This window comes from Protopterus annectens, chromosome 4.part0 (genome assembly GCF_019279795.1).
Source record: "Protopterus annectens isolate FY-2018-M chromosome 4.part0, PAN1.0, whole genome shotgun sequence".
In the NCBI taxonomy this organism is placed as follows: domain Eukaryota; kingdom Metazoa; phylum Chordata; order Ceratodontiformes; family Protopteridae; genus Protopterus; species Protopterus annectens.
The window spans coordinates 1,538,976,500-1,539,002,645 of record NC_056733.1 but is presented as its reverse complement, the minus strand read 5'-3'; the positions used below and the strand labels follow the sequence as shown (position 1 = coordinate 1,539,002,645).

Sequence of the window (26,146 nt, the reverse complement as noted above, 5' to 3'; positions counted from 1 at the left end):
TGGTTTTGTGGTAGGTTTGGCATGCCTTGTTTTCTTGGTAAGGTATGAAAGTGGAACCTGTAACCTTGGTCTATAATGTCCAAAATCCATTTGTCCTTTGTCAATCTGTGCCAATTGTCTGAAAACAGAGATAATTTTCTGCCCAAAGGAGCTTCTGTTTGCTCCTTGGTCAGTGGAAGCAGAGGAAAGTCATTGAGATTGTCCCTGTGGGGCAGGAGAAACCCCTGCGTCACTTCTTTGGTTTGCTGGTTGCCATTGTCGTCCCCTGTAGGAACCTCTGTATTGCCCTCTTCCTCGGCCACACCTGTTTTTACCCCTTTGAAATCTTTCAGGATTAGGAAAGGACCAGTTTTTTGAAGGCCAATTTCTGCTGAATCTGGGAGGCTGAACCTGGAGGAAATCTTTGACTGTCTGAACTGACTTGGCTTTTTCTTCAATGGACTTTAACACATCTTTAGCATTAGCACCAAAAAGCTTGTTCTTTTCCAAGGGTGCATCAAGAAGTTTTGCCTTAACATGATCTGGTAGAGGTTGTTCTTTTAACCATGCATGTCTACGAATGACCGCCCCTGTCATAGCTGCCCTACATGAAGCTTCCAATGCATCATATCCACATTGCAGAAAGTCATTTCTAACTTGCTGAGAATTATGTACAGCCTCCTGCAAAGATTTCCTATCTAAAGGTTCAGGAGAGGCCAATGTTTTCTGTAAATCATCTAACAGGTAATCCTGATATTGAAACATATGAAAGAGACAATTGAGAGCTCTCATAGATAAAGTAGTGGAAGTGTAGACCTTCTTCCCCCATCTCTCTAATGACCTAACTTCCCTGTTGGAAGGTAAGGGATTTTTGGAGGTGGTAGCTGAAACCCCTTCGGTCCCTGTGAAATTGTTTCTAAATCAACAGCATGGGCCCTAAAGAAATGAGAATGTGTTTCTGGGACCCTATAGTATCTGTCAGGCTTGGCAGGAGCAGGAGGAAGAGTATCAGGGGTAACACTGGAGTCAGAATATAGATCATCCAAAACATCAAGCACAGGAGGTATAGCTAAGGGCCTGTGTTGGGGCTTTTGAGGAAGGTTCAAGGCTTTCTGGAATCAGAATATTCCTGGCCTTGCCATTTAAAATGTTCCCTCATGGAATGCAGAACTTCCCCAAAAGAAATATCCTCAGGAGGGGAGGCCGAGGGGATAGAATCCTCTGCATCCGAGTCCTCATAGGTCTGGAAGGGCTCTTCCTGGCTATCAGAGTGAACAGAGTCCTCAGAATCTGCATCTGAAGGGAGAGGGTCGGAGGGTTCAACCCGGGGCCTGTTATCAGAAGGAGGCTGGGATCCTCTCTGGATGGGCCTGGGAACCTCTGATCATGGAAATAAGGTCTGCGGCCATAGTCATGATTTGTGTTTCAGGAGAAGGCTGAGGTAAGGCTTTAGCAGTAAGGTCCTTGGTCTTGCTGGCTGCCTTAGCACGTGTGTAGGCCTTGATAGACATGGACATGGGAGGCCTAGCAGCTCCACATGCAGGAGTGACCTTATCCACAGCAATGGTCTCGGGCATTTCCTCGGTTTCAGTATCCGGAGGAAAATCAATAACTGGCGTCGGAGTGGTCTCCGGTATCGGAGGAATCGGTAATGCGGTGTCTTCGGTTCGGAGCGGTGAAATAACCGCCTCAGAGGGAACCGGGGCACTCGCGGTAGGTTTTGGCGTGGTGTCGGAGGAAGACGCGGGCCGAGGATGTCGGTGCCGGTCTTTTCGCTTAGAGTCTGCGATGTCGGTAGTTCCGACGGCATTGTATAATCAAATTTTTCGCTGAAAAAGTCTTCAGCGAACTCCGCCCGACGCCTGAGAGTGCGCTTGTTGAAGCGAGCACAGGCGGCACAGGCCGAGACGTCGTGGTCTGGGCCAAGGCAAGGAAGGCAGTAAGAGTGGAAATCCTTATGAGGTATTTGTTTACCACAAGACAAACAATTATTTACTTTTTCAGTAATTTCTGACATCGGCTGAGGCAAGAAAAGGTCCCCAACGGGGTACTTAGCTTTTTTGATGACTTCAGATTCGAAGAATACAGGAGCTGACCGACCGGCACTTGCGAACTGCTTCTGCTTCGGGCACCGCGCGGCAAGAAAGACTGAAGAAGATGGCGTCGGATGATGCTTATGTACTCCAGCCACTCTGACGTTGGAGACAAATGCGACATCAGCCGACGTCGGACCCAGACTTTGGAATCCGGCCGACCGAGGGCTGCCTGAGGCAGGACAATCCATATGTTATGACTGCAGTTGCATTCTTGAAGGACATCAGTGACAATAACAATACTTTTTGCTGTGGCAAAGGGCCATCAGTCTTTTTGTCTTTCACCTAGCACTCATCTTGGATAACGCCAAAGAAGGAAAACTAGGTCTGACACCTCATCAAAATATTACATACACTGAGAACCAGACTAAATCTCAGACAATGAATACCATTATGAAACTACTTAAACAAGAAATAGTACAAACCAAGAAAACGGTGACATCATAAAGGTGACAACTACTACAATAAGAGCAGTGGGGAAAGGTCATCTTTCCTTTGCTGTTTCCTCTCAGCATTTCTATCACCCAAAAACTTTTTTCCCCTCATATTTACAACTTCTGCTTCAGTAAACTTACTGCAGGATCCTTGACACAGCAAGAGAAGGGAACTCCACATCGTTCTCGGCTTGGGTTTGACTCTGTACAGTTGAAATAAATATTTAGGTTCCAGTCATTTGGGCCATGTGCACCACAGCAAGACCACTAAAGGAAGTAAAAAAATAAGGGTAAACCAAGTCAGTTACTCACACTTTATTCATACAGTTAAAGTAAGACACACTCCTCTCATTTTAACAAAATAAACTATAAAGACCCAGTAAATAATGATACGATCTACACAACTGTTTCCTGCCCTACAACCATAAACAGAGTTATCACACTTGTAAGAAAAACAGCACTACATGCATTACAATCTTTTAAGTATAACTTTTTAGCAGAAGAAAAGAAAGCGGTTAAGTGTCACATTCCCAAAGCTAGATTCAATGTACTAGTGAATGAAGAGGACCTGAAACTCATGCATCATTAAGGTACATATGAGCACAACTATGTCTTTCACATACTTTTTTTTTTTTTTTTTTCATAAGGCTAACAAAACACGTAAATATCTTAAGTTTTGTGAAAAAAACGTAGGCTTGCCTAATCTCAGATCCCCAAGCAGCCAGTGGACATAGGACACTGCTCTCTTACAATTAAAAAAAAAATTCAAAACAGTGCATAAATATTCAAATCATAGGCATCCTTCCAGCGTGCATCACTGCTCACGCTACACTAAACGCAGATTGGTGCCTTTTGCGATCATTTGAATAGATATGTCCATTTTAGTACAATAGGAAACCCAAAGAAGAAAGTCCAAATGACAGCATTAAATCTAAAGTCTCAAAACAAAAAATAAATAAGAAAACTAAAACTACCACCATTTATTTATTATTTTATTTATTTATTTTATTTTACATTTGTTAACCGGGATGGTCCGACTGGATACATGTCCTTTTTCAGCGAAGGCCCGGGGAGAAAAGCTCCAACAGAGTTACACTGATAATTAGGTACAGTAAATGAGCTGAAAGAACTTAACAAAAACATAGGCTATTTACATACAAGCACAAGACTGCCATTACTATTTCTGAGATTACTACAAATGTAACATTAATAACATATTAGCAAGGACGGTAGGCAGTATAATGACAGAGTTAGACAGGATACATATTTCTTTATCACAGTATACAAAGTACTTATCATCTTAGCTAGTTGTTTATGTTTTAGTTAATGGCACAGAGCTAGTCTGGGTTTGAGCAAGGACATAGCCAGTGTGACTTGAAGTGGAGTTTTAGACTATTTTGAATTGACTTAGAGAAGTTGCAAGCGTGATGTTATTTGGGAGAGAGTTCCATATTTTACCAGTGGTGTTGGCAAATAGCACGTCACCACCTAGGTTGAGAGATTTAGTTGTTTGGACAAGGAGTCTGTTTGCTGAGCGAAGGCAGCTTAGATTGGAGTAGGAAGTCATTAAGTTTTTTAGTGCTGGGGTATTCTCAGGTTGTTTAAGGATTTTGAAGGCCTCTATGAGTTGGGACTGGTGAAGAAGGTGTGGGAATTCTATCCATCCAAGCTTTTTCAGGTTAGTATAGTGGTGTGTTCTGTAGGGTAGGCCTGTAACGAACCTGGCAATGTGATTATAGCAGGATGAGAGCTTGGCCAGATCAGATTTGTTAAGGTAAGTGAGGACAGGAGAGGCATATAGTAGGGTAGAGAAGGTGTGAACGGGCTGTGGCTGCCCTGGCATTCGGGTAAGGAAGGCTTTAATTCTATATAGGGTCCCAAGTTTCTTGTTGACTGACTTAATGGCTTGGTTGATATGTATATCAAATCTGAGTTTATTGTCAATGTTTACTCCTAATAGCTTTGTATAGGTGTCTGGGGAGATGATGGTCCAATTATTGGATTTTATAGTGAAGTTTTCAGTCGGAGATCTATTGGTTGGTTAGAAGAGAAGTAACTTGGTTTTGTTTGGATTTAAGATCAGGAGATGGTTGGCAAGCCAGTTTTCGACTTTGGTGAAGCTATGTTGGGTGGTAGTTAGTAGATTTGCAAGAGAGGCATTGGAACATATTATAGTCGAGTCATCTGCATATTGAATGCAGGTGGCTTCAGGGATGACTGTTTGGATGTCGCTTATGAAGACTGAACAGAGGACAGGTCCTAATATGGAACCCTGAGGAACTCCTATGGTATTTGGTAGTAGGCAGGAGAGCTTGTTTTGCCACATTACTGCTTGTTGTCTCCCAGTGAGGTAAGCTTGAAACCAGTCAAGGGCTGGAGTATCTAGATACAGGGTTTTAATGTATATAGAAGTAACTGATGGTTTACCATATCGAAGGCTTCGATAGGTCCAGGAAGAGAGCGGAGGATATTTTTTATTATTCGTTAAGATTAATGTTTTCAGTAAAAGAGAGGAGGGCAGTGGTTGTACTATGATGGGGTCTGAATCCATGTTGAGAGTCTGTGAGTAGTTTATTTTGGGTTAGATAGAGCATTAGTTGGTTGTGCATGCACTTTTCCATAATTCTGGCAAGTGGTGATAGTATTGCTATAGGTCTATAGTTGGATAGTTCTGTGGATGAACCTCCTTTGTGGAGTGGAATAACATAGGATATTTTCCAAATTGAGGGGATTGAGGCCTCGGTTATGGTTCTGTTAATTAGGATTGAGATAGGGTAGGCTACGACATCTGCAGCAATTTGCAGGTATTCAGCCAGCAGAAGATCGGCTGAAAGGGTGGTTGGCTTCAGTTTTTTCAAAAGGGATCTGATAAAGGATGTGGACACTGTCTGGAAGTTAAAAGAGAGTGGTGAGTCGGGTATAGTGTTTATAGAAGTGTGGGGAGGAGAAAGTTGGTTAGCTAATGACTGGATGGTTTCTGTGAAGAAAGTATTGAATGAATTGGCTATATCTTCTTGGCTCTTGTCAGATAATGTTCCTGGGGTCGGAGTAGTGGATTTGCCTGGTTGGAGAAGTTTATTTATGCCTGCCCAGTACTTTTGAGGGTTATTCTGATGTTTATGTTGCAGATTGTAGAAGTAATTTTTCTTATCTAGTATGATGGCTTTTTAGTCTCATTTCTAAGTTGTTGGAATTTGATACGATCTAGGGTAGTTTGGTAGTGCGCCATTTATCCCACGCTTTGTCTCTAGTTGTTATTTTGGTTTTGGTGTCTGTTGTTAGCCAGGGTGCTAGTTGAGTTTTAATTCTTATTGAGCGTTTAGGGCATGCAGTCAAGTATAGTAAGGAATGAATTGTTAAATGATGACACTGCCTCATCAAGGGAAGGAACTTTAGTTTTGTCCAGTTACATGATTTGAGTTCAAGTTGAAATTTAGTTGGGTCAAAGTTTTCTTGATCTGATAGACCTATAAATAGGTAAGCTTGTACAATTAATTTTGTCTTTCATGATGTATGTGAGCAGGTGATCACTAAGATCATTAGGGAGAGTTCCAGACATATAGTTATGGGGATGACTGTTGGTGAGTATCCAGTCTAGTATACTCTCTTTTTGGTTATTGTTACCTGTACGTGTGGTAGATGATATTATCGGAGAGAATCCATGTAGGTTAACAGGGATGGGGTTGGACTGTGCTGTGCATTGGTTCCAGTCAATATTAACATCGCCCAGGACAATGGTTTCTTGAGGGTAGTTGTTGGCTATCCAATGTAGAATGACCTCTAGTGTTTCTACATTGTTCCCAGGGGGAATATAGGTGACAATTAGGTTAATGCCCTTATGATTATTTAGTAGAATTTTTCGAGCTAGTATTTCAGCGTTAGAGACCTGGGGTGGTTGTATAGGGTTAGTTATGATGTTAAGTGTGCTATTATATAAGACAACTATTCCACCTCCTCTTTTCTTTACTCTATCTGCCCTAAGTATATTGTAACCAGGAGGCAGGATCTCATTGTCTTTGGTTGATGGCCGGAGCCATGTTTCAGATAGACACATTATGTTGGGGAGGTATGTGGCTAGTACATCATGCAGGCTATGTATCTTATTGTTTAGGCTTCTAATGTTTAAGTGGCATATTAGGAGGGAGTTGACCAGTCGGTGGGAGAGTGGTGGGCTGGTAGGATTTTGAGTTAAGGTTGGGCCTGGATTAGGATGGATGTCCCCATCTTTGGTTATGTTTTTTCTTAGATACGCTAGTAGTCTAATAACTTTGAATAGTAGTTTTAGTTCATATTTGGATTTGGACTGCATGACAACACAACTTAACAAAGGACATGTGTGTGACGCACTTACCATAACTATGATGTGCTCAACTAGACTTCCTTCTTTCTGAGATAATAACTTGAGAATGTATTTTCTCTTACAAACAATGCAGCTTATTCCATAAATCTAGAGGCAAGCTGCTGCTGCTTCTTGGAAAACGAAGAAAGCCATACAATATGTAGAAGGAGGGGGTATTCGCAGAGCTCCACTGCCAGCTCCACATATTGAAAAAAAAAAAAAAACATGAGGAACCCCTAACAACTTTGCTCATGGTAACAAAGAAATGCCATTGACTCCTGTTAATGGCAACCATTTTGAAGACAGACCTGACGCAATCCCTCCTGGGTAGCCTACTGGTGGACAAAGACTGAACACTCAAGCTTCAATTTCTAGAGTTCCATCCCATTTTTTTTTTTATCACAGTTTCGCCATAGGAAATTACTGTCAATGAGTTGTGCTGCAAGTGATTCCCTTTTGGGGGGAATTTCCCCTTTTCAAATTGGTCTGGTCTTGGAGTTGACATAAGTTTGGGGTGTGTGGGGAAGCTTGCCCCCCACATCAGGGCTGCAGAGGGACTTGCCTCCTACAAAAAACTTAAAAGAAAAATGTTTTTCAGTTGTTTTATTGTGGCGAATGCAGTTCAGGGATTCTAATGCTCAGTGCATTCACGTTCATCCACTCAATGTGACCGCAGTTCCTGTCACTGTCGTCTGAACACTTAAATGGTTTTTATTTCATTTTCCAAGTTCAGTTTACTCTCTTACCTTTAAAGGACACTAAGATATTTCTTATTATTAACGTTGCTTGGCTGTAAATTTACACTGATTCTTAAAGGAAACGTCCACCTTCTCCTATAATTTAACTCAACCATTAGAATGATTTTCTCCCTACAATATAATTTCAGCACTGTTGGTACCAGGAAAAACTGCTTGAACTTCATGAAACTTTAATTGCCTTGCCTTGGTATCAAAAGAAGGGAAAACCCTCCCACTTTTTTAAAACTTAAGTTCTCACATACTTGGCAGGGGAATTCGTTTCCTCCTGATGATATAGCACATATACAGGGAACTATGCAACTCTCCAAGTCAGGTACTGTCTACAATCTTGCATAGGCAATTAGTGCTTCTGACATAAGCAGATCAGTAGATGCCACTAAAAAAGTGTTGTGAAATTGTTTTCCACTGCCTTTATTGCAGAGAGGAAGAGAAAATGTATTACTGTACCCAGTCTATAGGGTTACTACCGGTCTCTCTTTCTGCAGTGCAACACTGATTTAGGCAGTTCTGTCCTGAGGGACATTTAAAGGGCAAATGTCTGATATTTTACCGAGAAATTTTAAAAGAAACAAAAGAGTTCCTCCCATCAAAGACTTCATTTCTGAATGAATGAAAAAAATGTCTCTCTGTAAAAATCTGCTCAAAGATATATTAAACTACTTAAAATACAATTGCAACAATTAACAAAGTAGAAAAAAAACATCCAGAAGCTTGTCAATTGAACGTGCTGGTCTCAACACTTTCAGTAACAGACACTAGAATTGAAAAAGTGCATATCATCATCATCATCATCACTAACACAGACTCATACCTTTCCAGGCAGACTGAAAGACCACAAAACAGATGACACTAAAACAATTTAAGACAGCATGGAATACTCAAAGAAGAGAAAAAAAAGTTTACCACCTTTTTTCACTGAGATATTACTACAGCTACATGATCTTCCAAAAGTTTTTGCTACAGTTTGGAAAGTGTGTGCACAACCTCTTATGATCCGCACTTTTCAACAAAAATGAAAACAAAATGCATTACAACAAATTACTCTTATATACCACTAAAATTTAATACAGAAGGCAGCCCCAGAATAATTCTCCAGTGATCTACAAGAGCAACAAACTATGGGATGAAGATGCATCAAATTTAATTATGAAGAGAAAGAATACTAGCCAAAGAACCAACTGCTTAAATCACAGTACAAATACTCTGCCAATAAAATCTTTTAAAAAGTTATACTTTCCACCATGATGAAAATATGTGATACCTCAGTGGAAAAAGATCAACAAATTGTGTGTGCACGTGGGGGGGCAGCACAGTATCTCCTTTCAAAACAGAATGGATATGATCGACATGACAAACATCACCACACTGAAAAAAACAAAAAGCAAAGAAAGCAAAAGAGCAAGAAAGAAAAAGCACTAACTTTCCTAACTTGTATCAGCCTCACAGGAACAGAATTTCTCGGGATATTCAGGTATAAGACATGACAAAGTAAACAAACAAACAAATGAAACAACTGAAAATGTATTGTCTGGATTGAAAACAGGGATAAACAAAAAACATAAATAAAATAAGCACAGGAAAGAAGCAATAAGGAAAGCAATGAAAAGTTAATTTGATTTTCTTTGATTAGATCATGTCTGAAATTCTTTCAGTCAGGAATCACACAGGCCCTGCTAATATTCAACTCAGCTTTAACATACTTAACAGCAAAGTGCAGTACAAGAAAGATCATAAAATACAGTATAAAACGGTACAACAGAAAAGTACAGTTGTGTACACTTACCATAAATGTAGATGTTCAAGTGTATTCACTGTTGCAGTCATAACATTTGGGTTATCTGCTTGCAGTAGCCCTCAGTCGGCCTGATTAACAAAGTCTTGGGTCCTGCGTCGGTTGCTTTCCCTTCTTCCATGACGTCAGGTCATCAGGGGTATAAAACATGCAGCTGACGCCATTACATCAGTTTTTCTTGTCCCAGATGTCAGGTGCCCCCCTAATGGGAAGCAATTAAATCTATAAATATACAAGGTTATACCTCCAACAAAAAAGCAAATACACCAAAAAGCTTTTGAGCATAGTAAAGGAGAGTAGAGGTATAGCCAAAAGAAGTAAGGGGGCTGGAGGGAGGGTAACCAGGACTGCAACAGTGAATACACTCAAACATCTACATTTATGGTAAGTGTACACAACTGTACTATGTTCTTCGTGTTTCACTGTTGCAGTCATCACATTTGGGTAGATTCCCAAAGCTAAGGATGGGAGGAGGAAATTAGATAGCATTAGGACCAGCTATAAGACCCTGCAAAACTGCAGTGGCAAAGCCAGCTCTGGATTTAGAGAAAACTGGCAGATGGTAATGTTTGGTGAAAGTATGTACAGAACTCCAGGTAGCAGCTTCTAGGATGTCCCTGGTAGGTACACCTCTGAGAAAGGCTGTAGAGGTAGATGCAGCCCTGGTTGAGTGGGGTCTGATCCTCTGTGGGATAGGTTTTCCATGGTGCTTGTAGCAGAAATGAATGCAATGGCCTATCCATTTGGAAATGGTCTGCTTTGAAATAGCCTTCCCCTCTGCCCCTGCAGCAAAAGCCGCAAGCAGTTGTTCAAATTTCCTTTGAGGTTTAGTCCTGTCCAAGCAGAATCTAAGTTGTCTGTGCACATCTAAGGAGTGCAGCATCCGTTCCCCTTTGCTCTGTGGTTTAGGAAAGAAGGTTGGCAAATGAATGGACTGATTAAGGGCCACACTGGATACCACCTTGGGCATGAAGGAGGGACTTGGTCCTGAGGGACACCCTGTCCGCATGAAAGATGATGAAAGGCTCCACTGCCATAACAGCCTGTAATTCAGATACCCTTCTTGCTGAAGTGATTGCTAAAAGGAAAGCTGTTTTCCAAGAAAGGAATTTTAAGTCTGCAGTAGCAGCTGGCTCAAAAGGAGGAAGGGTGAGTTTCTCCAATACAAAGTTAAGGTCCCAGGCTGGAGTTGGAGCTCTCCTGGGTGGTCGTAAATTTCCGAACCCTCTGAGGAACTGCTTGAGCAGTGGATGAGAGAAGAGGGGAGGTTCTGTGTTATAATGAGCTGAAATGGCTGAGGCGTGAATTTTGAAGGAGGAGAAAGACAGGCCCTTGTGAAGCATCTCAGTTAAGTATTGCAAAATGTGAGGTAAATTGGGAACTGCTGTGCTCATCCCTTGAGACTGGTTCCAGGCACATAATCTTTTCCATTTTTCAGCATAAGATTTTCTAGTACTAGGTCTCCTTGCCTCTAAAATGATATCCATCACAGGTTTACTGAGGGATGGTAAAGGACAGATTAGGTAATTAACCAGACTGCTAGGTTCAGTGTTTTTAGCTGAGGGTGCAGAATCTGGTACTCCTGCTGAGACAATAGGGTAGGAGTCTGAGGCAGGTGTCAGGGGCCAACAGTGACACACTGTGCAAGAGGGAGTAGCAGTGTTGGCGTGGCCAGTCTGCAGCAATCAAAATCATCCCTGGTTTGTCTTGTTTGATCTTTAGTAGTACTTTGGAGAGCAAAGGCTGAGGAGGAAAGGCATAAACTGAGAGTTTTTTCCAGCTGAAGGACAGAGCATCCACTTTCCAAGCTTGTTTGTGGGGAGTCCTTGTGCAAAATTTGTCCAACTGATAGTTCTGGGGGGAGGCAAACAGGTCTATATCTGGGTTCCCCCATTTGCTTGTCAATGTGTTGAAAATCCTTGGTTTCAGTTTCCACTCCTGTGGGTCCATGCATTTTCTGCTTAGCTCGTCTGCCAGTGTATTTAGTTTTCCTGGCAGGAACTGAGCTTGTAAATGCACTTGGTAGCTCAGGGCTGTGTTCCAAAATGCCATGGCTAGTCCGCAGAGGGGGTAAGAATGTGTACCCCCCTGCTAGGTTATGTACCACATAACAGTGGTGTTGTACATCTTTACCATTAATTGTCCTGGAAGAATGTGGTCCTTGAAGGCTGTCAGAGCATTCTGTACAGTTAACATTTCTTTTTGATTGATATGCAAGTGCATTTGACTTGGGTTCCATTTGCCCTGAATGCACTTCCTTGCCAGGTGAGCCCCCATGCATAGCCTGACGAGTCTGTTGTTAGGGTTTGGGCGGCAGGGGGTAGTGTGAATGGTAGTCCCTTCTTTTGTTGGCAGACCTCTGCCCACCAAAGGAACTCTAGGCATAGGCAAGTTTGACAGGAATCATTGCTTCTAGATCCTGAGAATGTTGACACCATAGGCTTTTTAGATACCATTGTAGTTTCCTCATATGCAGTCTTGCATATGGAATTAGAAGAATGCAGGCCATGAACCCCAAAGGCTTGTAATATTTGCCTTGCAGACAGCAGGGTTTTTGTGGCCACTTGTTTGAAGTAGGTTGTCAAATAAATTTGTTTCTCTGGCGTGAGGAAAGCCATCTGGGAAGTTGTATTCAAGCTTGCTCCCAGGAATACAATTTGTTGACAGGGTACCAGATGTGATTTCTTTTTGTTTATGGCGTACCCCAGACAAGACAGTACCCTATGTACAAAGGCCAGAAGACTCAAAAATATGCCCTGGCTTTCTGCCTGAATTAGACAATTGTCCAGGTATGGGTATATTTGAATATTTGTTTGTCTGCAAAATGCAATGAATGGAGCTAGGCACTTTGTAAATACCCTGTGCGTAGTAGATAAGAAAAAGGGCAGTGTAGAGAACTGATAGTGTGTATAGTCTGCTTTGAAGCGTAGGTATCTTCTGCAAGATTCCCTGATTGGGATGTGCAGGTATGCTTCTTTTAAATCTAGTGCTGCCAACCAGGCATCTTTGCCTAGCATAGGGAGCAACTGGTGAAGAGTCAGCATCTTGAATTTTGGAATCACCAAAAAGGTGTTTAGAGTAGACAGGCCCAGGATAGGATGCCATGAATTGTCTTTTCTGGGTACCAGGAAAAGTCTTGAGTAGAAACCTTGTCCCTTTTCCTCTTCTGGTACCAACTGAATAGCCCCCATGTTTAAGAGAGAAAGTACTTGCTTTTGGGCCTCTGCCCACTGATTTAGGGGTAGATCTGGCCACCCGCTTGGTGCTAGTAATGTGTGGAAGTGAAATCTGTATCCCTGGGACACTATATTTAAAACCCATTTGTCCTGGGTAATGAGTTCCCAGTTCTTGGCATGAAGAGCAATCTTTCCCCCCAAAGGGGTAGTCAGTTGATAAGTGCTTGGAAGTTTTAAAAGGAAGTCATTGAGACAGTTTACCATAGGGGGGGAGTTTTATTACTCCCAGATTTGGAAGTGGAGGCCCCCCACTGCTTAGTCCTGTGCGTACCCTGGGACTGAAGCCTGGGAGCTCTGCTGGATCTGGGATTGGACTGAGAAGATCTGGAAGAGGCAGGAAAGGACCAATTCTTGGAAGGCCAATGCCTACTAAACCTTGGAGGTTGTACTTGTAAAAAAATCTTTAACAGTTTGCATAGATTTAGTTTTTCCTCCATTTTTTTAAGAACTTCTTCTGCCTTGTTGCCAAACAGGCGGTCCTGGTTTAAGGGATCATCCAGTAATTTTGCTTTAACATGATCTGGCAAGGATTGCTCCTTAAGCCAAGCATGCCTTCTAAGTACAGACCCAGTTACAGCAGCCCTGAAAGATGCCTCTAGTGAATCAAAACCACATTGCAAAGTATGTTTTCCAACTTCTTCAGCTGAATGCAGTAAATCCTGTAAATCCTTATTTTCGGCACAATCAGGAATCAACATCATTTTCTGTTTAAGCAATCTAATCTGCTGATACTTTAACATATGAAACTGGCAGTTTAAGGCCCTAATGGCCAAAGTTGCAGAAGTGAATACCTTCTTACCCCATCTATCCAGTGACCTGGAGTCTCTATCAGAGGGGGTAGGATTTTTGGCAGTAGTAGCTTTAATGCCCTTGGGTCCCTGTGAAATGGTCTCAGGATCCACAGTAGGATTTTTAAAAAGGAACTTGTGAGAGTCAGGGACCCTGTAATATCTATCAGGTTTTCTGGGAGCAGGAGGTAAAGAAGTCAGGGGCCAAGCTAGATTCTGAAAAGGCATCATCAACAATGTCTAGTACAGGAGGTATGGCTAAAGGCCTGTGCTGGGGCAGAAATAAGAAATCCCTAAGCCTCTTTTTAGAGTCAGAGAAATCCTAACTTTCCCAATGAAAATGCTCCCTGAGAGTATGCAAGGTTTCACCAAAAGAGAAATCCTCTGGGGGGGGGGGGGGCAGAGGGAATAGAGTCCTCAGCATCAGAATCCTCATAGGTAGATAAGGGTAAAGCCTGGTCATCAGAGGAAACAGAAAATTCAGAATCCTGGTCAGAAGTATCATAAGCAAACTCAGTCCTAGGTCTCTTAGAGGGGGAAGGCTGGCTTCCCCTGATTAAAGTAATAAGGTCTTCAGCCATTCTTATCATTTTTTTTTTTAGGCATAGAGGCCCGACCATGCAGGCTGGGCATCAGTTTTCTGGACATGGTTCGAGTTTTAAACCTTAAAGAAGAAGATGGCGTCAGTTTAATATGCAAGCCAGCAGGCCTGAATACACCCTCAGAAGCCAGTGCCTGCACAGCGGCTCCGGACCCATCCAAGGTAGAGACATTCACAGGTTCCACAGTTAAAGCATCTTGCGGCATACCGGACTCCGAATGGGTCTCAGTAGAGGTCTGCGAATCTGAAGTAGCGGGTATCAGTGGCTGTGAAAGCGCCTCAGTGAGTACCGACAAACTGGCGACTGGCTTAGGAAAAGTGTCATCGGCAGCTTTGGACCTAGGCGGCCTGTCTCTGTCTTTATCTTTGCATTTTTTGGAAAAGTCAGTAGTCGAATGGCTTACGAAGACATATCAGGATAATTGAACCGAGCACCAAAATATTTAGAAGAGAAAATATACCGATGAGGGATAGTTCATGGTTTAAATAAGGCACAAAACCGACAGAGAGGTACGTCGTGGTCAGGGCCTAGGCAAGGAATACAGTACAAATGAAAATCTTTATGAGGTATTTGCTTTCCACAGGTAATGCAATTATTTACTTTTACTGACATTGGTTAAGAGCAAGAAAAAGTTTCCCCAACGGGGTACTTAGCTTTTAGTTGAAGACTTCGGTTCTGAAACTCAAAAACGAAAATTTCAGGAGTTGGCCGAACGGCACTTGTGAACTCCTTCTGCTTCGGGCTCTGCAAGGCAAGAAAGACTGATGTAATGGCATCGGCTGCATGTTTTATACCCCGGATAACCTGACGTCACAGAAGAAAGGACAGCAACTGACGCAGGACCCAAGACTTTGGTAATCAGGCCAACTGAGGGCTACTGCAAGCAGATAACCCAAATGTGATGACTGCAACAGTGAAACATGAAGAACATCAATAAAAGTGAAGCAAACAAAGATAAAATAAAAAAAAAAAAATGCAAGAACCAGACAGAATTCAAAAGACTGAAGTTAAGCAAACAAGAAATAACATACAATAAAAAAAAAAAAGAAAATTAAATAAAATTGAGAAAACTGTGCTACTGAGATCGTAAGCTGAATAGTACAGTGTTTCATATAAACAAGCTATTTAGCTTTAATTTTACAGAAAAAAATGTAGTCCATAAGTTAAATCAGAGTACAAATAAAGGTTAAAAAACAAACCATTAAATCATAATTACTCTTGCAATCAGTTGAACAAACTTAAGTAAAAGAATAATAAAAATAAGTCAGCAAATCCAAATACATTACTGACATAATGGCACAAACTGTGAAAGGCTGACAGAACAAAAGATGAACCACACAATGGCATACAGGAATCTGTGGATTGCAAATAAACGGCCTTAAAAAGCAGACAACTACAAGAATTTCCACAAAGAAGAAAAAAAAAATTAAAAGTGAATAAGTATATCCAGCCCATGATAATTACACAGTACAACTTTCACAGATCTGTTAGCTGCCACAGTCATAAGTATTCAGTGGTGCAAAAATGACTGCCCAACAACTGTTAATTTGGTACGAGATTGTTTGGTACCATGAACATCCATGACAGAACACTACAAATCACATACTACATCCTTAAAAGAAAATACTGTAAAATAAAAAACGACCAGCATCTGAATTTTTAAGTGAAAATAAGATCTAAATCAATAACCAGAACATACGGGGGAGGAGGGAGCGAATACTCTTAACAGTGAAGAGAAGGACATCTACTCTTATGTAAGATTTTACACAACTGTACTATGTCCTTCAATATCACTGTTGCAGTATTCTTAAGTATAGGGAGAGTAAAAAAGCTCAAAAAACTGAATGGGACATGGAAGGATGAGAAGAGTCCTCAATAAACCCTTACAACATGGTTCTAGCAAAACCTGCTCTGGCCCTAGAAACCACATCCGATTTATAATGCTTAGTAAAGGTATGCATTGAAGACCAAGTAGCAGCTTCAAAGATGGAATTGGTATCCATCCCCTTGAAGAAAGCACCAGAAGATGCAACAGCCCTAGTGGAATAAGCTTTTAACAGAATTAGACAAAGATTTGCCATGAAAATAATAGCAAAAAGAAATGGCCTTAGATAACCAGGAAAAGACAGTTTGCTTAGAAACAGCCAAACCCAATGTCCCGGGATGAAGAAAAAAAAAAAGTTGGTCAGACTTAAAAATGGCCTTAGATTTTATCCAAATAGTACCTTTGCTTTCTGTGCAAATCTACGGTACACAAGACCCTCTTACCAGCTGATGGAGAAGGGAAAAAGGAAGGGAGTTGCACCAAATGACTCAAGGACAACTCATTTACTCCCTTGGGCATAAAAGGATTAGTATGAGGGGAGACCCTGACCCTGTGAAAGAAACAAAAAAGGAGGAATGGACATAAGGGACTGGAGCTCAGAAACCCATCAAGCAGAAGTAAGAGCCAGCAAAAAACAGTCTACAATGTTGCAAAGAAGCAGAATCTACTGGCTCAAAAGGAGCCTGAGTCAAATTTTTTTTTCAAAAAAAATTAAGGTCCCATAATGGAGGAGTAGGTTTCTTTGGAGATCTAAGATGGAGGACGCCTTTAAGAAATTGTTTGACCTCAAAATAAGTCAAAGGGGATTTAAGGGCAGACAAGCAGAAATGGCTAGCAAATGCACCTTCACAGAAGAAAAGACCAAGCCAGACTGCAGCAACTCACACAAATAAAAAAGGACCAAAAGGAGAACACTTAAATAGGGTCCTGGTTATGAGCACGGCACCAAACACCAAATCTTTTCCATTTGGACATCAAAAACTTTCTGGTTGAGAGTTTACTTGCCTCCTGTAAAACCTTGAGCAACTGACCAGAACATGGGGTGAAAAGCTTGAAGGGCTAGAATCAGAACTCTCATCTCTTTGATGTTGATATGGTCTGACTTCTGATGGGGGGGCCAGAGACCCTAAACTTTCAGGTGACCATATGATGCTGCCACCCCACCACCACATCTAAGGCATCTGTGAACAGTTTTTGAGAAAGGAGTGGAGGCTGAAAGGGCAGGCCTGGGTTGAGAGCAAACTGTTGAATCCACCACTCAAATTCCTTCTTTAGACAAGGAAACAGAGGTACACTGAAGTCCAGAGGGCAGCAAAGCTGCAGCCAAACCAACTTGAAGTATCAATGAAGTTTCCGCATATGTAGTCTGGCAAGAGTGAGCATTGGAAAAGAAGAAGTGGCCATGAATCCCAGGTCCCAAAGAAACACTCTGGCTGGAATGACAGTCAGAGAAAGAACAGACTGAAAGAAGGTTGTCAATGACAAAACTTTTGGAGGAGGAAGAGAGATCAACACTGGCACACACTGAATCCTGCATCCCAGATAAACATGATCATGAGAAGGAGTCAGAATAGACATTTGGAAGTTGATAGTGAACCCTAGACTTTGAAAAAGAGAGACGGTGAACTCCAAATCCTGTAAGAAGTGACTGGGAGAAGGTTCCTGAAGCAACGGGTCATCTAGATAGGGAAACATCTGAATGCCTAGGAGCCTGCAGAAATCAATCACAGGATTTAAGATAGTTTTATTAATACTCTTGTGGTAGTAGAGAGGCCAAAGGGCAAAGCAGAGAACAGAAAATGAAAGAAAAAGAAAAATGTAAAATCTGCCTGAAAAGAGGGTGAATAGGGATATGAAGGTAAGCATCCTTCAGATCTAAAAACACCAGAAAAGCCTGGGATAGTAAAAGAGGAAAAGGGTTTGAAACGTAAGCATCTGAAAATATGTGAATTTGAGAAAGTGGGAGCAGGGAGAGATCCAGAATAGGTCTCCAAGTGCACCCCTTTTGAGGAACCAACCCCTTTCCTACTTGGGAAAGTGGAACAGATTGGATGGTTCCTTGTTTCACCAGGGGCCCTAGGACCTCTGGGAAATGAAGAAGATGCTCTATAAGAGGTTGAGGAATCTCTGAAAAAGGAGGGACAGACTTCCATACCACGAAGTAACCCTGACAGATGACAGAAAGAACCCAAGAGTCTGAAGTGATAAGAAGCCAAGGTGGAAGACACAGGGGAAAGCCTAAGGGACAAAGGAACCTGGTGTAAGAAAAGGGGGGACAAACTGTCAAGGAGAACAGGCTTATCAGATATAGGAGGCTTCTGGGCCAAGGAAGTTTGAGAAACCTTAGCACAGGAGGCTTGCCTACCACCTTTCCTGCTCTTGGAGGCTTGGCAGGGTTACCTGTGGAAAAAAGCAGATCTAGACAGATACTTCCTCTGGAACTTAGGGATAGGAGAGGCAAAAATAGGTTTAAGGTCCTGCAAGGCTTTGCCTTTCTCTTGAAGGACAAACAGGTCAGCAGGAGCAGACACAAAAGATGTTTATTAGTCAAAGGAGCATCCAACAACTTGGCCTTAATGTCCTCAGGGAAAGACTGAAGACAAAGCCAAAAATAACGCCTCATGACAGACCAAAACACTGCAGCCCTGGAGGAGGAATCAGCAGCATCAGAGCTTCACTTGACAGAGTGGTGAGCCACTTGAGAAGTAGAACTAAAAACACATAAGGCAGAAGTTTTGACTTCAGAATCAAGACGGCCAGAAATAACATGACAATCCTGAGCAATCAAGATCAGAGCAAAACTGGTCATGTGGGTCTGGTAATTAACAGCTCTAAAGGCCAAAGTAGAAGCAGTGCAAACATTCTTATCAATCTTTTCCATTGCCCTACTATCCTCATCAGAAGGAAAAAGTTTGGAAGAGGGCAAAAGTTTGGAAGGTCTGTGAAAAGAGACTGACATTACAGCAGGATCAGCAGAAGGACACTTAATTGACAATCCTCAGGGACCTTATAGAACCTCAAGTTTTTTTAGGAGCAGGAAAATGAGAATCAGGAGACTTGGAAGCAGCAATGAAAGTGTCTAACAAGGCAACCAACATAGCAGGATCTGCAGATGGTTTAGGAGTACTCACCTGAAGCAACTCATAATATCCCCTCTGAATATCAGACACTTGAGAAGACTCCCAATTAAAGTATTCCATCATCCTAGCAATTGTGTCCCCAGAGGAAAATTCCTCAAAAGGAGACTCAGGGTTAATAGACTCCTCTTCATCAGAACCATAAGCCAAAGGCAAAGGCATCTGTGAAAAATAGGATAAGGACCCCTCATCAGACTCTGACTCCTCATCCAAGGAATCCAGTTCCCTAGGGCATTTAGAAGTAGTAGAGGTCCAAGTAGGGGCAGGTACTGAAAACCTTTGAGGAGGCTTCAGAGCCATCAAGGCAAAAAACAAGCCCTAAGTAATCTTGTTCCATTCCCTTTGAGAATACTTAGGAAGACTGAAGCATGCTTCGTCTTTTGTCTTTTCATGGAAGGCCGTAACAAAATACTGGAGGTGCCGACCTTGCTGAAATTCAATAAGAGTACCCAGAACCTCCTTTCTGACCAATATCTGTGTAATCCTCCTAGATCCTCTGAGATATTTAACTGTGGTTCCCCCTTGTCATCTGGAGCAAACACCTGCAAAGCCTCAGAAGACAAGCGAAAAGACAGATCCATGGCTTCTGATGGGATCACAGTATAGGAATCTGATGCAGATGCTGAACGGCCTAGAGAGCTATTACCTGCTTCTACAGGGACGTCTGGTGGAGGCTGGACAGCTAAAGAATTCATTCGAGACTTCTTGGCCTTCTTCTTACCTAGCAAGAGTATCTTGGAGTTAATGGATTCTATCATGTTACTCTGGGCTAACTGTTTAAGCTGTTGGTTCTCAAGATAAATGGCCATGGTAGACAAATGGCTCCAGAGTGTCTTAGGCACAAATGTTTTACATATACCAAAAGAGGTATGGTCATGGGAAGCACCCAAACAAAATAGATACTGATCATGATGATCCTTATTGGGAATCTGACTCCCTCATTGACGTTTTCTCTTCTTGGGTGACATAAATTCTAGGTAAGAAAAATTAATTATAAGACCAAAGAAAAGAAAAAACATTCCCAACGCATTTATCTGATAACAAGGCATTCAAATCACCAAGCAATAATGGCACTTGGACTGGTGGCAAAGAAGTTCTGGGTAACTGTGTCTGTTCATTACTTTTATGCCCTATTTCCTTTGCGGGGAGCATATGTGTGACGTATGGCGCACACAAGATCACAAGGCTTTAGTATACTGGTTGAACATCAGGCTGCCCTGGGCAGGAGATCCTTATAGTAAAGAAGTGATACAAAAGGACATCTTACTAATTCTCTGGACAACCTGCAAATATTCCTGTGTGTGTTACCAATTCTGCATACAAAATTCCTACTGTAGTAAGACTCAAAAGAAGCTGAATGACATAGGCTAACAATTGATCGTTTCTGACCCCACCAAAGATGCCTCATACAGCCAGGGATCTGTCACAAGAAGGCAGACACTTCAGTGCTTCTGTGCACTGTACATCATAATATGAGGACACTGACACACCCACACCCACACACACAAATATTGTGCACAACCCACTTCCATAGTGGGAGTAGATCCCAATTGGCAATGTATGCTCTCTGTTTAGTGCAGTCCTATTTCATGAACTGTGGTGATGAATTCACCACATATAATACTAGTTCAAACAATGTATGCAAATGTGTGCCAAGTGTTTGGCTATCCAGAAGCATGTGCAGTGCTAATTTGCTTCCTTCATAGTTTTCTTCCATCTTTACATTTTTGCCTGTTAAGGAAGTTTTAAGCAGTGTACTACTACTGAACACACTAAAGGTAAGCAAGTCTTCTTTTAAGTGTACTGGCTAGTATTTTAATACATCAATGCATGGAAATAACAAAACATATTATTAAAAGAAAGACAAATAGTTATAGGTTGCTAAAAATATTACAGGAGATTTGAGCGTACTAATGTTCACCACTGCCATGTCCTATATCTATATTCCAGTCTTTCTATGATGCATACTGACCATCACTGAATTCTCCCAGTTACAGGTGCTGCTCCTGCATGAGAGACTGTGAATAAATTATCTTGCTTCTCTGCATTAGATCGGTATGAGAAGAAGAGACATGGTTCACTGATTGCAATAATTAGAACTGAACGTGCAAATGAACAGCCATTTAACTGTATTAAGAAGTTGTGAGCTATGTCTCCAAGATTTTATCACTTAATTAATCATTTAGAAGAGCATAACCCTCATGGGAACACCCTGACTTCATAACAGCATATCATGTTTTACTGACACAAGACAGGGTTCAAAATTCTGGAAAGACATTAAAATAGCAGGTACCAAAGAGACTCATACAAATATCATCTATAAATAAATTTAATGTGTCTTCCTAGGAGTTGCATCCAGCTACCATTTTGCATAACAGCAGCCTGCTGTCCTAAACATCTGACCATCTAGCTTCCCACTGTGGAACTCCCATTAAACATTTCATTCCCACTGGTGAGAGCCCTATGGTCAAAGTCATTCTTACTGGGGTGGGAGTCAGGAGTTGGAAGTGGCACAATCTTCTACAGTGGACACTGTGATTTATGACTTAAATCCAACATCTCAACTGCATCTGAAACTTCCACATACTTCGTATCTATTGGCATATCTGTATTTCACTGCATAATGGACCATGTGCATTATCCTCCTCTTCTGTCCCCAAGCACAATGAACCAGCACTAGCCTCATCACTCCCTCAAATGAGAGCCAGCTCCTCCCATACCTCAGCCTAAAAAACTTGGAACATAGTTGCAGCTTTGTTATGGAGCAAATTAAACCTTCTGATTAAATCTTCCAGTATTCTGAAGACGCTCAAACAGTTGTTTTAATCTTATAGGTTACGGACAATGTTTCCAATAAAAATGCAAGCACAACTGATCACACTTCCTTAACCAATGTAACATTTTACTTAGTGAGATGTGGTCAGTTACAGGACCATCTGAGAAGCCATAGCTAGGGCAGGGCAATCAGGGCAGCAAGCTGTTGGGGTGTATGACTGGCATTGTAGAAGAGCTACTTCTCATTCTCTACAAGTCAGTGGTGTGATTGCTTTTGCTGGATGGCTGCTAGGCAGTGTATGAATGCAATAACGATATGTATTTAAGCAGGCAGTGTATGAATGCAGTAACAATATGCATTTAAGCAGACACGGCTGAGATTGTGTCTACTTAAATGATGTGCAAAAACTATGCATGTGTTAGGAACCTTAGCAAGGAGTTAGTGCAGCAATCTGCTATAGTTTTTGAAAGATGTTTTTTGACAGTGAAACAGCTATCATGTATTTATATAATTAGCTCTTTGCTTGGGGAATTTTTTTTTTTTAGTCGCGGGGGGGGGCAACTGGGAAATTGCCAAGGACACCAGCTGACCTAGCTATGGCTCTAAACATGCAGGTAAGTAAATTGCTGCATTATTTATGACAAGGATCAGTATGGCCAGTTTGGAAGAGCTCTATATCAAAATTGCAAGACCCAAGAGGACTTCCAATACCCCTATCAACAGCTTAATTTCATCTCTACCAGTGTGAAAAAAAAAACCTATGAGATAAGGGCCTGGAACTCTGCCACTTTTAATAAATGCAGTTACCGGCTTGTAAATACACTGCCTGGATGCCAGCAAACAAGAAATGTAGAAATCCTGAAAGAAAATCAACTAGAAAAGATGGACAGAAAACACTGATTGGGAGGAATCCTGCAGCTGTTCAGCAGAAAGCAGTTCAAGTTCCAGTTTTGGTGCAAGCATAGCTCTCAACCTTCCATTTGCAAAATGAGGAACACTGCCTCACATAATATGGAAGAAATGGGAAAAATGTGGAACACGTACTAACAACTTCAACTAGGAAACTCACAGGATGGTTAACATGTGATACATTTCTTATAGTCTTTTAATGAAATAATATGACATCAGTTAAAAAAATGCTAACTCTGAATATGTGACAGACCCTTTGAATGTGGAACTTTGAGGAACATGAACTTTATAAGACCCCAAATGAAGAACATTCCTCGAAATGAAGTACACTTGAGAGGTATGGGTGCACGGCACAGCTTCCAGTAATCGAGAAGAAAACAAATATGTCAAATATTCTCAGAGCTGACTATAATAAATGAATCACTGAGAACAGTGTATCAACTCAAATAAAATAAAACTGCAAAAATCAGAGGTCAAAATGAAGAAAGGGCTGACTGTGTATGACACTGCTCAGGAAGAGATGTTTAAAAAAAATGGCAGAATTAGAGGAGAGAGCTTGCAGGGAAAACCTTGAGATTTTCTGCTGTACCACAAAAACCTAGAACAAACAGACTGTATTTAATTTTATAAAGGCACAAATAAGCAACAAGACTGGTATTCCACAGCAGGATTTGTTAACTGAAAGAGCACATTGAGTATATCGCTCTAAATCTGGCCATGAGAAAGCAGCCAAGACCTGTATTGGTAAAGATGCAATCTGATCAGCAGAAAGAATTGATCCTGACAAAACTGTGGCAGAAGGGCAAAGTATCAAAAGTTGGAGACAGCAGTGTGTGTGTGGAAAATTATTATTCACTATACACCAGGAAAGAGAAGCACATTTATCTAAGCAATCAGAGAATATTGACAGGCAGGTGTGAGATTCAAGCTGCTGTACCCAGCTGTCTTCAGAACATTTTTTTCCTGGAGGATTAAAGTAATTTTTTAATGAAGAACAGGCTAAGGATGAAATACAAAAGTTTATCCAACAAATATTGAGCCATCAAGTACAAGGCTGTTTCTCAACTGTCTGATAATAAAGCTCATACACAGACTTTGCCAGTGATGCCTTTTCCTGTGTTCACAAGGAAAATACTTGAGAGAGAGAGAAAGGCACAGAAGTTGATGAGAAGAATCTGGAGTACCTTGGAAATGAACCAGAGACTTGAGCTAAGGGAAAAAGATGAACAGTAGAAGACTAACAACAAGGGAATTAGTGAATAAATGTAAAATTACAAAGCCTGGATCATATCTGTGAAATATATCTGTACAAGAAAAAGTGGAAAGAATGGACTTTTGTTGGCTTTGTTAAACTTTAGATGGAGAATGAAAAGCATTTTCCTCACTTTATGTCACTAATGTTTGGAAGAACACTAAGGGGAAAAAACAAAAAAGGCAACTATATTCATAATTTCTATAAAAGTTGTCATGATATAAGTTAACATATTATATAGTAAAGTATTTTGGTTTACCATCAAAATGTTGATTGCAGACTGTCGACACCACTTACCCAAACTCTGACTGCTGAAAACATCGAACAATATTTCAAACAGCAAAATCTCAACCCCTTTTTGACTCATGTTAGCACTTGTTTTTAGGTGCAGAGTGGTCAGAAATGTCGACGTTTTTTTTTTTGGCATTCTGAAAAGTTGGCAGTATAGATTTCACGTACATTTGCCGACAACATGCAAATTTGACTATGTGCAATCAATATTTTGATAGTAAACCACATTTTCAGTTACTGTAGGATGTGAAAAAGATACTGAAGTAAACAAATCCATTTTTCCTTTTTTTCATTCCCCTTTCTAGTATTAAGAATTGTAAGCATTACAATGCAAAAAGAGGAAAATATGACTGAACAAAAGCATGATAAAGTTAAGAGACTGCAATCTTGGGTTGTCGAGGTGGGGGATGGGATATAAAGTACACAGATCATAATACATGTAAAGCTGATATGTTTTCTATTACTTTTTGCATAGGTGAATATCTGGATTAACACCCTTGGCTTAATTGAATAACAAATTTTAAGCAGAAACAAATACATAACAGAACACTGAATGTAATGAAAAGTTTTCCTTTAGCAATAAATGTTCAGCATGTCTTTAGGAGCATACAGCTGAGGGCTACAGTTTTTTTTAACTCATTCACTTCTTTAGAGCTCAGAAAGTTTGCATTGTAACTTCTAATGGGTAGAGCCTAAACCTTTTAAAAGAATTAAGTTATGTCCTCACATTTCAAACAAATGTTCATATCTCTGGAACCATAGGGGTTATGAAAGAAGTATAAATGGCAAACCCTTAAGCACAAATTATTTTATAGTGGTAGTATTCTTTAGATTCTAGGTCTTAAACTGAGTTTTATAAGTCACAGTAAACAGAGTAACTATTACGTTTGTAATATTTTGTAAACAACTTACAATATCTCAGCAACCACTCAAGTTATATACATACTGTGAGCAGCATTTTATTCATCTAGCTGAGAGTTTTCGTATGATGCTAAGGATTTCTGTGTTACTTGTTGAAATATTTAGGAAAATGTGAACATTATATCTATAGAAATTAATATAATAAAAATAATAGTTAATATCTCTTCACCTGCACAAGACAGAGGTCAAATGTTAATCCAGTTGAGTTTGCCATTGCGTAAGCTTTAAGATGAAGTATTTTAAAACCTTCTACATAGCATGACTTTGGAATTATTGATGCAAATTTGAACAAGCTATATTTGACGCCTATAGGTGTCAGTAGAAGTTAACTGTAGATGCTCCTGGAGGCATCACTTGGACGTAAAAAATTAAAACCAAGTGTTTTGTACATTGTGACACAGATTCAAATGGAGATGACAAGAAACAAGTGTATAAAAAATCAACCTGCCAAAAATCAGTGGGTGCATGTATTACAAAAGGTGAAAAAAATCTAAAAAAGCTGTCAATGTACAACTAGTGGGAACAGCAATTTATCATCAGAACATCAACACTTTCTATATTATCATGGCATGTGGATGGTCTCACAAGGATAGACAGAAAAGAAAGAACACTGAATTATATTAAGAAATGCAGAGTGCAAATAGAAATGCTACAGGAGCACATTTGGACATAACTGGGCATGTGAATTTGATAAAGAAAAGATTTTAGGATATATATTCAGCAGAATATCAGGGAGAAACTCTCTAAGTTAGAAAGCACGGGAGAAAGTTCAAAATGTGTCTGTTTATTGTGCAAGAGGTCACAGAAAACAGTTTACAAGCTTTTTCTCTACTATAAAGCAGGCAAGTTGCAAGCCTCTGTTTATTTAAAGAAACTCTGCAACATACTTCTCAACCTGGAAACATAAAAAAATTGGACAAAGGCCCATGAAAAGTAAGTATAACTGGCCCAAAATCTGGATGCTGATTAACATAAAATTTGCATACATAATTATTTAGCCCCACCCACTCCATT

At 40.8% G+C, this 26,146-nt stretch overlaps 1 protein-coding gene across 1 annotated transcript in view; it reads right to left on the bottom strand.

The window, feature by feature from the left end:
- The window catches only part of TSPAN17 (tetraspanin 17), a 1,348,708-nt gene that overhangs the window by 99,165 nt on the left and 1,223,397 nt on the right, over positions 1-26,146 (bottom strand). Inside the window, exon 5 of the mRNA XM_044069351.1 lies at positions 2,648-2,773. Within this exon, the coding sequence (XP_043925286.1) occupies positions 2,648-2,773 (126 nt within the window). The remainder of the gene's footprint in view (positions 1-2,647; positions 2,774-26,146) is intronic.